The sequence below is a fragment of the Stenella coeruleoalba genome, assembly GCF_951394435.1.
Source record: "Stenella coeruleoalba genome assembly, chromosome: 7".
Lineage (NCBI taxonomy): Eukaryota > Metazoa > Chordata > Mammalia > Artiodactyla > Delphinidae > Stenella > Stenella coeruleoalba.
This window is the reverse complement of record NC_137153.1, coordinates 86,573,117-86,587,775: the sequence shown is the minus strand read 5'-3', so window position 1 is coordinate 86,587,775 and position 14,659 is coordinate 86,573,117. Positions and strand designations below refer to the sequence as shown.

The 14,659-nt window shown below is 45.2% G+C and overlaps 1 protein-coding gene across 2 annotated transcripts in view; it reads right to left on the bottom strand.

Moving 5' to 3' along the window:
- Positions 1–11,630: 11,630 nt before the first annotated feature.
- Positions 11,631–14,659, bottom strand: part of RECK (reversion inducing cysteine rich protein with kazal motifs) — a 73,293-nt gene continuing 70,264 nt past the window's right edge. For both annotated transcript variants that reach the window (XM_079927405.1, XM_079927406.1), the window contains 2 exons: positions 14,324–14,479; positions 11,631–13,492 (listed from right to left, as the gene is read on the bottom strand). In XM_079927405.1, coding sequence (XP_079783531.1) covers positions 13,271–13,492; positions 14,324–14,479 — 378 coding nt within the window. In that variant the 3' untranslated portion in view covers positions 11,631–13,270. The remainder of the gene's footprint in view (positions 13,493–14,323; positions 14,480–14,659) is intronic.

The window sequence follows — 14,659 nt, the reverse complement described above, 5'->3', positions numbered from 1 at the left end:
TTGTGGGGACCAAGTTTCACTCACATCTCCTTGTATAGAGTTGAGGGCTAGAGGTGAGAGCCTGAGAATGGGTGGGGGACAGGATCCTAAGTAGTGGCATCTTTGGAGTCTGTGCAGGGTGGGATGCTGTGGGCTTTAGAGCTGGCTTTAGCAGCAGGCACGGGGAAGGGACAGTGTGCTGAATGTCAGTGCCAAAGTTGACCCCCTACCAAGGGCCCTGGGCTGGTTGGAGGGGGAGTCGCTGCCTAGCTGGCCCCAGAGAAAAGAGATATGGCAACAAAAGTCATACGGAAAGAGTGTTTGACCCAAGTTATTTTTTGTTTGTTTTATGTCCTATTTAAGAACTCCTTACCTACTCTAAGATCATGAAAAGTTTCTATATTTCTTCTAGAAGTTTTACAGTTTTAGCTCTTACATTCATTTTGATTATGGTGTATGGTGTGAAGTCAGGGATGTAGTTCTCTCTCTCTCTCTTTTTTTTTTCTTATTTGGCATATAAATATCAAATTGCTCCAATAAAATTTCTTGAAAAGATTATTCTTTCCCAATTGGCCATATATATATATGGGCTCTCTATTCTATGCTATTGATCTGTATACCTATTTTTACTAATATCCCACTGTCTAGATTACTACAGCTTTATAATGTCTTGAAATCAGATAGTGTAAATCTCCCCGTTTTTTCTTTTCAAGGTTGTTTTGTTCCTTTTAAGTCCTTTTTATTTCCATGTAAATTAAAAAATCAGCTTGTCAATTAAAACAAAACAACTAAAAGTAGCCTGCTGAGATTTTGATTGGGATTGCCTTGAATTTATAGATAAACTTGGGAGGAACTGTTACCTCTTAACAATATTGAGTTTGCTGATCCACCAGCATGGTATATCTTTCCGTTTATTTATATCTTCTTTAATCCCTCTCAGATATGTTTTGTAGAATGTTGGTCTATAGTTAGTTTGCTATTCTTGTAATGTCTTTTTCAGACTTGGGTATCAGGGTAATGCTGGCCTTATAAAATAAGTTGGAAAGGGTTCTCCTGTTTTCTGGAAGTTTGTATAGAATTAGTATTATTTCTTAAATATTTCCTGCAAATCATCAATGAAGCCATCTAGGCATGGAGGTCCTTTTTTGGGGGTGTGGTTTAAATGATAAATTCAGCTTTATTAATGGATATAGAACCTTTCAGATGATCTATTTCTTCTTGAGTGAGCTTTGGTAACTTTTTCTTGGTGGTGGTGGTGATTTTCCTCCTTAAAATGACCCCCAAGTGAAGTGCTGAAGTGCTGTTTAGTGTTCCTAACTGCAGGAAGGCTGTGGTGTGCCTTAAGAAGAAAATGTACATTAGATAAGTTTCTTCCAGGCATGAGGTATAGTGCTATTGGCCATGAGTCCAATGTTGATGAATCAACAGTATATATTAAATAGAATGTCTTTAAACAGAGACACACACAAATCAGGGTTATTATTGATTGTCAGACAAAAAAATGTGACTAGAAGCTCACAGGAACCTAACCCTGTACCTAAGACTGTCTTTAGCTGCATGTCACCAAATTTGATATGTTGTGTTTTCATTTTCATTCAGTTCAAAATAATTTCTGACTTCCCTTATGACTTATTCCCTGTGACTTATGGGTTATTTAAAAATGTTATTTAGGGACTTCCCTGGTGGCGCAGTGGTTAATAATCTGCCTGCCAATGCAGGGGACACGGGTTCGATCCCTGGTCTTCCCAGACCATGCTGCGGAGCAGCTAAGCCCATGTCCCACAACTACTGAGCCCACGTGCTACCCACACGCCTAGAGCCCATGCTCCACAACAAGAGAAGCCCATGCACCGCAATGAAGAGTAGTCCCTGCTCGCTGCAACTAGAGAAAGCCTGCGCACAGCAACAAAGACCCAACACAGCCAGAAAAAACCCAATGCTATTTAGTTTCTAAATATTTGGGAAACAATATTGTTTAATGATTTCAATCTTTTATTACATTTACTGAGAGTTGTTTTATGGCCCAGAATGTGACTTATCTTTGTAAATATTCTGTGTACCCTTGAAAAGATTGTGTGTTCTGTTGTTCTTGGGTAGAATATTCCACAAATGCTAATTAGATAAAGTTGATTATAGTGTTGTTCAAGTCTTTTATATCCTTACTGATTTTTTGTCTACTTGTTCTATCAAATATTGAGAGATGTTGAAAGTTTCAGCTATAATTGTAAATTTGTCTGTTTCTCCTCTATATTCTAATCAGTTTTGCTTCATGTACTTTGAGCATTTAAATAAAAAGGTAATGCTCCAAATAAAGAGCACAAATATTGACAATTCATGTATCATTTTGATAAACTGACTCCTTTGTCATTATGCAAGAACACTATCTCTGGCAATACTCCTTCCTGTGACATCTCTACATTGTCTGAAATCAATATAGTCGTTCTAGCTTTCTTTTAATTAGTGTTAGTAGGTTCATTTAATTTCCATCCTTTAACTTTTTCTTCCTTCTTTCAGCAACCCAGAAGACTACTGTTTTACATAGCAAAACACCATGTTGCGTTAGTGTTTTATAGAATTATAGACTTATTGGCATAAAACTTGATATTGACTTATTTGGAAGGTTGTATATATTGACTGGTATACAAAAGACAAAATTTGCACACATAGGCAAAAACTGTATACTTTTTGCTTTATTGCAACATTGTTCACACTAAATCTAATACATGTGAAGTACTTAGAACACTTCTTGACAATATTAAGCACTGTAGAAATGTTTACCACCACTCCATTCTTTAACTTTTAACACAGCTGTTTCTTTACATTAAAAATGGCCAGCTTGCTTCCCTGGTGGCGCAGTGGTTGAGAGTCCGCCTGCCGATGCAGGGGACACGGGTTCGTGCCCCGGTCTGGGAAGATCCCACATGCCGCGGAGCGGCTGGGCCCGTGAGCCATGGCTGCTGAGCCTGCGCGTCCGGGGCCTCTGCTCCGCAACGGGAGAGGCCACAACAGTGAGAGGCCCGCATACAGCAAAAAAAAAAAAAAAAAAAAAAATGGCCAGCTTGTAGTTGACAAGATGTAGTTGGGTCTTTCTTTTTATCCAGTCTGACAATATCTGTCTTTTAATTTGTATTAAGACCATTTCTATTTGATAACATTATTTTCAAATTTCTATGGAACAAATACAAGGTTGACCAAATATTAGGCCTTAAAGTCAACCATGATAAATTCCCAAAAGTAAAAACTGTTAAGTTAAATTTTCTGAACACAATATAATAACACTAAAATTTAACAAAATATTAACTGAAAAATTTTGAGCTATTTAGAAAATTTTTAAAATCCCTCCTAGAGCACAGAAATGTGAAGTCAAAACAGGTGTTCAGAGATGAATGGCAATTAGAATACTCAGTTAAGAGCCTGGGGCATGGACTTGAAGTCATGTAGCCCAAATCCATGTTCTGACTCTGCTGCCCACTGACTGATTGTGATCCAGGTGCTTGAAATGAAGACAGTAATACCTATCTTAGAGGATTTTTTTTAAATTAAATGAGATGCTACTTAAAAGCACGCTTTAAAAATCATTTATTTTTGTGTGTGTAATATTTCACAGTCCCAATTTAGATATGTAATAAGGTAACTTTTTCTCTGTATAGATCTAGTCCAAATTCTGCTGATGGTAGAAAACTTAAACTTGCATATTGACAGAAACTCAGTCACATCTATTTTAGTCTCTTGGGGGTAAATATTCAAGCAATCCAGAACCTTTCCTGGCCCCTCTCTACACCTCTGGGTCAACTCTTCCAGACTCAGATTCTTGGGCAGGAGCATCTGTTTGGCTGATCCTGAGTCACATGCCTTCACACAAGCTTTCAGAAAGAGAACAGAGGAATGTCTGCCCCCCTTCAGCTTCCATAGTTAGATACAAGATCTTTTACACTCATATGGAGACTTCTCTACATGCTGAGCAGCCAAAACCCAGAAGATGTCTACCATATCTCCCTTTTCAGAAAGGGAAATTTTGTTTCTGTCCTAAATGTTTGCCCAGAGTGTGCTGCACTCCATGATTCAGCCTTTCTCAGTGTCTAAAGTCTTATATTCTTATGAATTCTTCCCTAAACTATGGTTTAAGATATGTATAATGCTTTAAGCCCTTCAGCCTTTGGGTCTTGATCTGCAGAGTTATTTGGAATAAAAAATTCATTGTAATAGTTCAATGGGTAGAAGGGCATGGCAACTAGAAAAGTGGGGGAAAGAAAAACCTTGGCAGAAAATCTCCTTATTTTATTGGGTTAGGCTGTCTTTGTTATTGTTGTTAGAAAATATACGGGATGCCGCCAAAGCTGTACTTAGAGGAAAATACACAGTATAATAAATATGAGTATAGCTTTGAATTAGACCTAAGTTCAAAATATCCCTACTCTGCTACTTACCAGCCATGTGACCTTGGAGAAATTATTTAATCTCCTCAAGCCTTAATTGCATCAACTGTAAGTGATATTAATAATACTATTTCACTCAGAGAGACGTTGTGAGAATTGCATGAGGTAATTCATTTAAAACACTTGACCACTATGCTTGTGTGAAAGGAATCCTTGGACAATCTTGAGAAAATGGTCTAGGAACCTTCTTGGTCATTTTTCACATGATAATTCTTCCAGTGGGAACCGTCAGTAGAAGAGCATGATACACAAGGCTTAAGCTATACTACTAGTTCCATGAGATAATAGATGTAAGATATAACCAAGCATGGAGTGTTTGCTAGATTTTACATTTTGCTGATTTGTAGTATAGTATTCCTGTTAACACACAGACCAAGTTCATCTCTCAGTGTTCCAGATGGAAAGAAAAGCTGTAGTTAGATGACATCACTGTCAAACTTGGATAAGCAAAGGAAGGTAAGGTGGAAGGGAGAGAAGCAGTCGCCACAGCATATCAATGGAGCCAAACTCTAGATGAGTCTCTTACTATATCCCCTTCTTAAGAGAGGGGACACACCCGACTCTCTGCCCAGAGCTTGGAAACCAGTAAAGAGAGAAGCTTCACCATCAAAGGGCTGAGAAAAATGTCTATAGATAGTGACTTATTACTTCTTTTTTTTCTGGCTGCACTGGGTCTTTTCTTCATTGCGGTACACAGGCTCTCCATTGCGGTGCGTAGGCTTCTCTAGCTGCGGCACACGGGCTTCTTTAGTTGTGGCTTAGTTGTCCCACGGCATGTGGGATCTTAGTTCCCCAACCAGGGATCAAACCCGTGTCCTCTGAATTGGAAGGCGGATTCTTAACCACTGGACCACCAGGGAAGTCCCCGTGACTTATCGCTTGATACTTCTTTGATTTGAAAATAAAGGGACTTCAAGGAAAATCCCTTCTTACTGATAACTGTATTGCTGTAGACAATGTTTGTGTCCTGCTGAAATTCATATGTTGAAACCTAATCCCCCAATATGCTGGAATTTGGAGGTGGGGTCTTTGGAGGTGATTAGGTCATGAAGGTAGAGTCCTCATGAATGGGATTAGTGCTGTTATAATAGAGACCCCAGAAAGCCAGCAACCTATTTTTTTTAATATATAAATTTATTTATTTATTTTTGGCTCTGTTGGGTCTTTGCGCGAGGGCTTTCTCCAGTTGAGGCGAGCGGGGGCCACTCTTCATCGCGGTGCGCGGGCCTCTCCCTGTCGTGGCCTCTCCCGTTGCGGAGCACAGGCTCCAGATGTGCAGGCTCAGTAGTTGTGGCTCACGGGCTTAGTTGCTCCGCGGCATGTGGGATCTTTCCAGACCAGGGCTCGAACCCACGTCCCCTGCATTGGCAGGCAGATTCCCAACCACTGCGCCACCAGGGAAGCCCAGCAACCCATTTTAAAAGCACCAAGGTATAGACTTATTTCACTAGACACATGATCAAATTCATTTTATTATGAGGATTTTGTCCCTTCTTTACATGCGACAGCCTGGGCTGCTTTAGGAAGAAAATGAATACTCACGTTGAGGAGGGTACTTGCTCTTGGGCAGCTCCTTGCTGATGGGGAAGGTGAGCTGGATCCTGAAGCCTGGTCCTCTGCTTGGGAGGGGAAGTGTTCTGCCATGGTCTGAACAAGCACAGCCCGTAACTCTGCTCCTGTCTGGAGCGCTACAGGCTGGGAGCGTGTTTGTGTGACTCAGGAAGGGCAGAGGGCCTGAATCCTTTCTAGGTCGTGGAGGGGTGGGGATTCTCGGGGAGCTGGGGAGAGAGTCTGGGAAATGTGGGCATGAGGAAGGGCTATGAGAGGAGGATAGAGAGGAACTGAGGAGGCTGAGTGAGGTCAGGAAGGTAGGCGTGCTCAGCGGGACCCCTCCAAAAGTTTAAATCAAGAGGGAGGTGCACTGGAATGAGGGGGCAGATACTGTCACATCTCCCGTCCTCTTACTTGGCATTGCCCTGTTGTGCTGGTGTCTTCTTTCGCTCCATTTCCTTCCTTAAATTGACTCTGCACCCTGCTCTCTGTTGGGAAGGCTGACCTGTATAGTTGCAGCAGGCCCCCTTGTCCTCTGGCTTCTGACAGGGTTCAGCAACAGGGGGAGACCTGAGGGCGGGGCAGGACGCCCGCTCCATGCAGCACTCCCCCTGGGCTCTGGTAACAACCTCACTGATTTGGGCCAAGGGGTGGCTAACAGCCCCATGTTATAGCTCATGCCCTGCACTCTTCCTGTGGTTTCTTACATCCTGCTCACACCTTTGTAAATAGTCCCTTTATTAAGCCTTCCTCAAATTATCCTGATTTGGGTGGGCCACCTGTTTTCCTGCTGGGTCTTGACCAACATAAATGCCTCCATGACTCCTTAGTAAAACTGCGGCTCACATCTCCAGCAGAGGTCAGAGGGAGATTGTCCAGGGAAACAGTGAGGCAGGCTTCAGGCATAGGACAGCTGATGACCCGGCGAGGTTCTGGCCGACACGCAGCTTCCACCTGCGGACCATCAGGCAGGGAAGTGCCAACCAGCAGGCAACGTCCCAGATGTGAAACCATGGTCCCGGGGTAACCACCTGCGTTCCCATGCACACAGAGGAAGGACCCTGCCCCAACTAGGTACAGAGACAGCTCTAGAAGGATTCTGCGCTCATTTGTAGAGGCAGGGGAAGGAAGGTGCATTGAGGGTGACTTTTTCCTTTGTTTATATTTCCAGGTATTTGGGGGAACGCACACAGGTTATTTTTTACATTAAGAAAACAACAGAATTTCATTTAGGAAAAATGAAAGAGTGGGTGGAGCTGGGGGCAGGGGTGTTAACACGCTTTCCCATGTGAAGGCTTCCTGCCTTACCCTTACCCCCACCAGCCTAACTTCCTGAGAACCTAACCAGACCTTAGACTCAGCACGTGCCCTCTCTGTACCGTTTTCTGTCACAGAAAGGGCAGGAGAGCTGTGTCTGTTACGTTTATGATCCCTGTTGCTCCTTGGACCTGTCAGACCCCACTCAGGTGCCTGCCTCTTCAGCCCGACCTGATGCTGAACCTAGTTCACTCGGGCCACTCCTGGTGTCCACCTTCGCGAAGCTCTCCTGCGTGGCTGGCTCCATCCCTGAGAAGCACAAATCCTGCCCGGCTGCCTTGTGCTGGGGAAAGCCCAGAGCTGGCCTCAGGCTTGGCTCTGCCCTGACTCGCAGTGTGACCCTGGGCTAATATTGCTTTCTGGGCCTACTGCCCTCTGTGTACAAAATGGATGTCTGCTCCCCAGCTCCAAGATTGCTGGACTGGGGAAAGGAATTTCCTTAGGAATGATCCCTCAGCATTCCCTTTCCCTCGCCTGGCAAAGCTCACATGCAGCTGGGAGGGAGGGCGACAGGAGCAGGGCCTCTGGTCCCTTTGAGAAATACAGTTCCCTCTGTGGGAATGTGTGGGTTCGACTCCCATCAGCCAGGGCTAGAGCAAAACCATTCAAATGAAGGAAAAGAAAATGTCTTCTATGGATTCTGTGTCAAGACTATCAGTGTTGTTGGCGGGTTTAACTTTCTTCCAAAGGTGGAGCTGAAACAGACCCAGGCTGAACCCTGAGGGAGGGTACCAGGCCGAGGGGAAGCCTGGCACCCAGCCAGGCTCAGTTAATGTTTCCTCCGTAGAGTCCAGGATGTTCACAGGACAGAGGGGAAGGGAGCACAGCCCCATAACAAGATCAGTGGGTGATCTTGAAGGTCTCTCTGGACACTGAAGTTGGATGGCCATGGTCCTACGTACACCAGAGCTATCCAGTCAGCCAGTATAGCTGGGAAGGCAAGGCCAGCGGCTTTGGGTGCCATTCTGGTCTGGCATTCAAGGCTGCACACATGACCTGCCTTATACCTTCCCTCACCACCCCTCCCCAAGTTGTCAGCTCCACTGTGCTACCACTGGGACGGACCCAGACTCTCCTGCTTCTGTATCTTTGCTTAAACCGTCCCTTCTACTTAGAATGCCTCACCTCAAAGCAATCTGGCAGAGCATTCCTATTTCCACCAGGCCCAGCTCAAATCAAGCGCCTTGGGAAGCCTTCTGTCTGCTCCTTATTAGATTTTCTCTCCCTCTCCTCACACTTCCCATGACACATTGTACAATTAGGTTACCTATTCCTGTCTTGTACAGGCAAACCATAGCTGAGGGCAAGACCACTCAGCTCTTGGTTGACAAGTTTTCTTACTAGAAACTAATGTCCCACAGTTTGTACTGAAGCCATCCTAACGTCTGTGACTGACGCCACTAGTGACACCATGATAAGCTCACCGACGCACTGAGAAGTAAGCCTTGTCTCTGTTGGATGCAAAAAGACCATCCCTGCCACACCCCTACTCTAAGCAAGCATCTAGGCCAGAGGAGGTGGAAGAGGCCTTCGCATTGGATATGGGATTGAAGATTTAAGATAACCAGGACAGAGGCCTGAGAAATGAAGTGAGGCTGTTTAAGTAACTGGAGGAAAGCACTAAAGTTATGAAATCAGCCAGCCGTTCTTATGGGGTTCCACTACCTAGTTAGACATAGGGGTCCAACTAGAACAGCCAGGGGCAATTACTGGAAAAACAAAACTTTTCATATTTACACTCTAACAAGTTGAGACTGTAAAAAACTGGCTTTATCTTAAGGCGAATGCTGTTGGCGGCCTTGACCATCTTACTCTTGTCCTCCTGCACCTCGACTTGGTTGGGGCAGCAGTGTGTGCAGCCCCTGACTAGCCAGCTACGGCTATCCTACTCCTCTTGGCCAACTGACTTGGGTTGGGAATATTACCTGATCCTGAAGGAAATACAAGGGACAACTGTTGAGGGATTTCTGAGAGATGTTTTTTCTTACTCATAAGAGGCGCTGGCAGGAAAAGAAGGCACCACAACTCTCATCCCCTTTTTTCCTCGCTCAGAACGCTGTGCTTGAAGCTCGGCTTGGAGCGGAGACAACCACCAGGAGACCATGACGGAGCCCTCAAATGACGCTTTGGTGGCATGAATGACATGCATTGGCCGTCCCTGGTTTACAGAAAAATGACTTAGGAGGGACTCACAGTTTAGTGTTATCCAGCGCCAATCAAGTCCTAAGCCCGGGTCCCGGGTCCTGGAGCCCTTGGGAAGCTCCCTGATAGAGCTTGCTCTGGAGCGAGGCACCCAGGAGGCAAGCAGAATCTTCCCCAAGTCGGCTTGCTTCTTTTCTGTACTGATTTAAAATTTCTGCACTCATCACTCTCTCCTTTTTGTTGGCACTTTTGCTCTGTGGATAACAATTACTTTATTATCAATCACTTTGGATAATTCCCTTTTTCAATAGGTCAGTCTCACAGGGACCCTGTTGGTTGTTCCTGGGCTCTGGTGGCTGACAGTTTGACAGCTCCAGGTGTGCGCCCGGCCTGAGGGCGAGGCATAGCTGTGTGCTCCCAGGCTGGATTGGTTTGGGGGCTAACGGCCTGTGAGAGATGCACACACCCCAGAGGACACATCTAGCAGAAGGTTTCTTCTAGGAACTGCGCTGTTTCCTGTGAGAAATCCATTCCATCTGGTTTAGGTGGGGCTGAAGCTCTCCTGATTTTCCTTCTCTGCCACAGAGGTGAGCATGTGACCCAGGCCAGGCCTATGACTCTCCTAGGGTCCATTCCTGTCCAATTACTTCCTGTAGGCTGGATAGGGGGCCATCTCATCTGTTTCCTAGAGACTTGGCCTCATCACCCATGGCCATAGGAGCCTCTGAATCTTTCTCTGGAGTCCCCTTTTCATGCAGTTACCTCACCTGCTAAACTGTCCCCATCCTGCAGAACCGTTTTCTCCTGGACTTCCAGGCCACCACCCCGCTACTAAGCCCTGGCATTATTACAGGGGCACATGGGCCTCATTTCTCTCTCTCCCACAGCCCCTCTGACTCCCACAGGGTCTCTGCTAGCCTGCCTGACACACTTGGGCAGAGCCAACCAGCAGGGGCTCTGTCCTGCTTCAAGGCCAGGAAGCCACTGACACCCTGTCCATGAGGCAGCCTGGCTGTGATCACCACAGCCACTGGCCAGTGAGGAGCACCATCGCCTGAATTGACCAGCACTGGGCTTGTTTGGCCAGTGACTATCTATCGTCAGAGTTCTCATAATTGTGTGATTGTGTCCTCAGGGCAGGACCAACCTTTAGATCTTTTCCTCCCTTGATATTCCCTCTCCCCCAAACCCAAGCACCTCTCTCATTCTACTGCTTTTTTTCTTGTTGTTGTTGCAGTACGCGGGCCTCTCACTGTTGTGGCCTCTCCCGTTGCAGAGCACAGGCTCCGGACGCCCAGGCTCAGCGGCCATGGCTCACGGGTCCAGCCGCTCCGCAGCACGTGGCATCCTCCCAGACCAGGGCATGAACCCGTGTCCCCTGCATCGGCAGGCAGACTCTCAACCACTGTGCCACCAGGGAAGCCCCTCTACTGCTTTTATAATAAGAAATTTAGTCAGTCCTGGCTATTGTCCTATCCTGATGAGAAAGGGCCTCTGCAGTATACTGTATCATTGTTCAAAATACTCATGGTCCCACCCCCAGCTCCTTCCCTACTGCCTCCTGCCAACACACACACACACACACACCAGAAGACGACAAATCCCTACCTTTTGAACTCGGGAGTGACTTGCTTGGGCTGGTAAGACGTAGGCAGAAACGACAGTGCCACTTCTGAGCAGAGACCTAAGGGCCAGTTGTGGTTTTCTTCGTCTCCTTCTTCTCTTTGTGAGGACACTGGGTGGGTCCAGAAGCGAAGACAGTATAGAGAAGAAGCGCAACTGACCCACAGCAGACATGTGATGGGAGCAAGATGGAGGTTTGGGGCTTTAGCCTCTGCTGACTGACAGAACCTTTCGGGCCTGCTGACCAGTTCCCTTTTTCCCAGGACATATCCTGGGGCTGGAATATTGGGCCGAGGCAGTGGGGAGCAGAACTCCCTAGTCTGTTCCTGGTCTTGGAGGGCCTGAAGCTCTCTCTGTCCTGAAGACCTAAAGCTGGGGTCTTTGTACTTGACTTTCTGCCACAGCCTGGCCTCTGGTCATGCCTGGGTCTGCTCTGACCAGCTCTGTTCCATCTGCTCCACTTTCCCAGGTTTGGAGTAATAACACTCCCATAACTTCTTATTCCAAAGCAAAGGACATAGCTTGCCCAAGAGTGATCAGTGGTTTCATTTAAAATGTGCACATTGCTTGGAAATACACATAATCATATAAAATTATTTTATTAAAATAGAAAAGCTTTCCAGTATATTGCATTGAAGACATTTATATAGAAAAAGCAATTGCAACAAACATGCTACATCACCACTGAGAAATTTTGAAAGCTTTAAGTGCCCACTTTTTTTCTTTCTTTCTTTCTTTTTTTTTTTTTTTTTTTGCGGTACGCGGGCCTCTCACTATTGTGACCTCTCCCATTGCGGAGCACAGGCTCCGGACGCGCAGGCTCAGCGGCCATGGCTCACGGGCCCAGCCGCTCCGCAGCATGTGGGATCTTCCCGGACCGGGGCACAAACCCGTGTCCCCTGCATCGGCAGGCGGACTCTCAACCACTGCGCCACCAGGGAAGCCCTAAGTGCCCACTTTTAAACAACATTTTGGTATAATATGCATATCCCTATATTTTTCAGAAGGTACATATAACACTGAAAAAAACACTTCATGTAAAATCTAAGCTTAGGTGCATATAAACAAGAAGTATTACACTGAATAGCTTATTTCAAACTGTGAAACACATTCAAAGTATTCAATTTCTTAGACAACATGCAAACATTTTCAAACTTAGATTGACACTTTTAAATATATAAACCACAATTCTTTATAATTCTATGTCAAAAAAGAAAGTCAAACAGAACACTTATCTACACTGTGCATATCACAAAAAGCAAATGTGTCTTCATGAACGGAAAGTACTGGGTTAACACACATGATTGTCATTTTACAAATATGGCTATTCACCTTCTTCATAATAAAATAGAAAAATCATGTATTATTTACACGAACTACTAATTATTTCACTTTTTGGCAATTACATAAGTAGCAGCAATTGGTTTAAAGGTCAATCTTTAAAAACTCTAAATTTAACTTGGATGATACCAAAGAATATACATCTGGTTAATATAAAAATGCATAATACAAGTCGCTTTGATGGGATATAACTTCTCCCTTTCACAAAAGTCACAGACACACATTAGGAACCACTGAGACTGTCACTTACAATATATTGTATGAGTGCCATTTACTTAGCTTGCTTTTGCTTACCACATTAAATGGAATCCTGAATTAGATTTCTGTAAATTAAATTTGCCTGATGATTTATATGATAATTCCAAAGATGCCTTATCTTTATTTCATACTCTAATAGCAGTGGCTCTTTGCTCTGACCCCTCACTTCTAGACAGAGTAGGGAATATCTGTAAACAAACACACACGCTAGGGGCACTTTAATACTAAAAAGAACTTGGAAATGAAGTTTTTGTGATACGAAGCCCACAGTAAAGTGAGCTATATTTCTACAATGTGATCATCTCATTTACCAATGATATAGAATTTGTTTTAGAGTGGGGGACCCATCTAATGAGCAAAATGTAAATTGTAAGGCAGTGATCCGCCAGAAGGAGACATCCTCTTTTCATCAGTATTTGGAAGAACGTATTGTAACATTTGTAGAAACAAAACAAAACCCTTACTAACACTGGTGATTAAGAAAAATACTGTGTGGTGCATAGAGGTTAGAGGTGACAAGTGCTTTGACTTGGCCACTATTCAACTATAAACCAGCAGTCCTGTACGTCTTTTCCAAAGTAGAAAGATTAGATCGAGGAATATTTTGCACTTTTCATGGGCAGTCAGTTGTGTGTCCAGACCCTGTGCAAGGCGAGACCCAGGATGAGGAGGAAGAGGTGGGAGTGGCAGGGAGGCTGGGCCCTGGCAGCGGCCGAAAGCACACTGCTGGAGACCTGCACCTGAGAAATGATGAGGGCGGACAGAGGGACGTGGGCCGCCAGAGTAGGGCTGTCGGAGTTGATAAGGGATTCGATCTTCTCTGCTTCCTTATTGCAAGCCTCAATCTGGGAGAGGATAATCAGATTCTTTTAATATAAAATCACAGAATCCATGAAAAGGTCAAGTCAGACAAATTCCACAAATATCCTAACACCAGGAATAGGCTTTCTCTTTGTCCTTCTTTTCTTAGCCAAAGTAACATTTTAATAGTCTCAATTTATTACACAAAAAATAACTGCATCAATGGAAATCAAATGAAAAAAGCCATGACCCACACTGCCACTGCCCTTTCTTTTCCCACAATCCTGTTCACCCCTTCTCCACGCTTAGAAGTTATCTTTTCAAGCTTAAACATAGTCACAGGGAGTGGCCTTTCAATGCCCACCGACACATCAGGAGGAAAGCAATTAGACTTAATGAACTTCCTAACTGTGGCAGTTTATAAACGGCCGTATTCACCCCCTTCACTGGAGCCCTCACTGTGTTGACACTGAAACTTGGGCCTCCTGAGTGAAGTTCACCTCTAGATTGTGAGCTGGCCCATAAGACCAGCGCTGGTGTGCTCCTCCTCCCCAGTGGGGGCACAGCCCTCGGGAGACAGGAGTCGGTCCTGGTTTTGTTACTGCGTGACCTGTGTCAGTCCCTGCCTTCCCTGGGCCTCAGCCGCCTCCTCGTCTGGGTGATGAGCAGATGCCTTCCATCTCTGCACGCTCTGAGTCACAGCATCTCAACCTCTGCCCTCTCCCACTCCTTTGCGTTCTGTTGGCCACTGCTAACCTAGTGCAGCTCCGCCCCTCAGAGACTGCCATGCTTTCCTTCCTCCTGCCCTCACCCCCTCCCAAGGCCTCCATACTTGAAAGTAACAGGATGCTTGCACAACATGTGCTGAACCCCACCTGCAAAGCTTTTGGATAATGATCCACAGGAATGATCAGGATCACAATTTCTGATTCGATGCTGAAGTATCCAAATACGTCACACTGTGGGACAGACACATGCATGCGGATCTTCTGAAGTATTTCCAGAACGGTTATTGGCTTTTTGTTTGCCACCTAGAGAGACAAAAAAATTCATTACCTGAAAAAAAAGAAGAATTCCTTATTACTGCCTAAGCTGCCTTGCCACCTTGCCTAAGCCACAGAGGCTCTTTTAACCAAGGAACCCCTAAGTGCGGGGCCCCAACAGGGCCTTGCTGGCTGAATTCTAAAATATCCACAGAGCCCATTCCAACG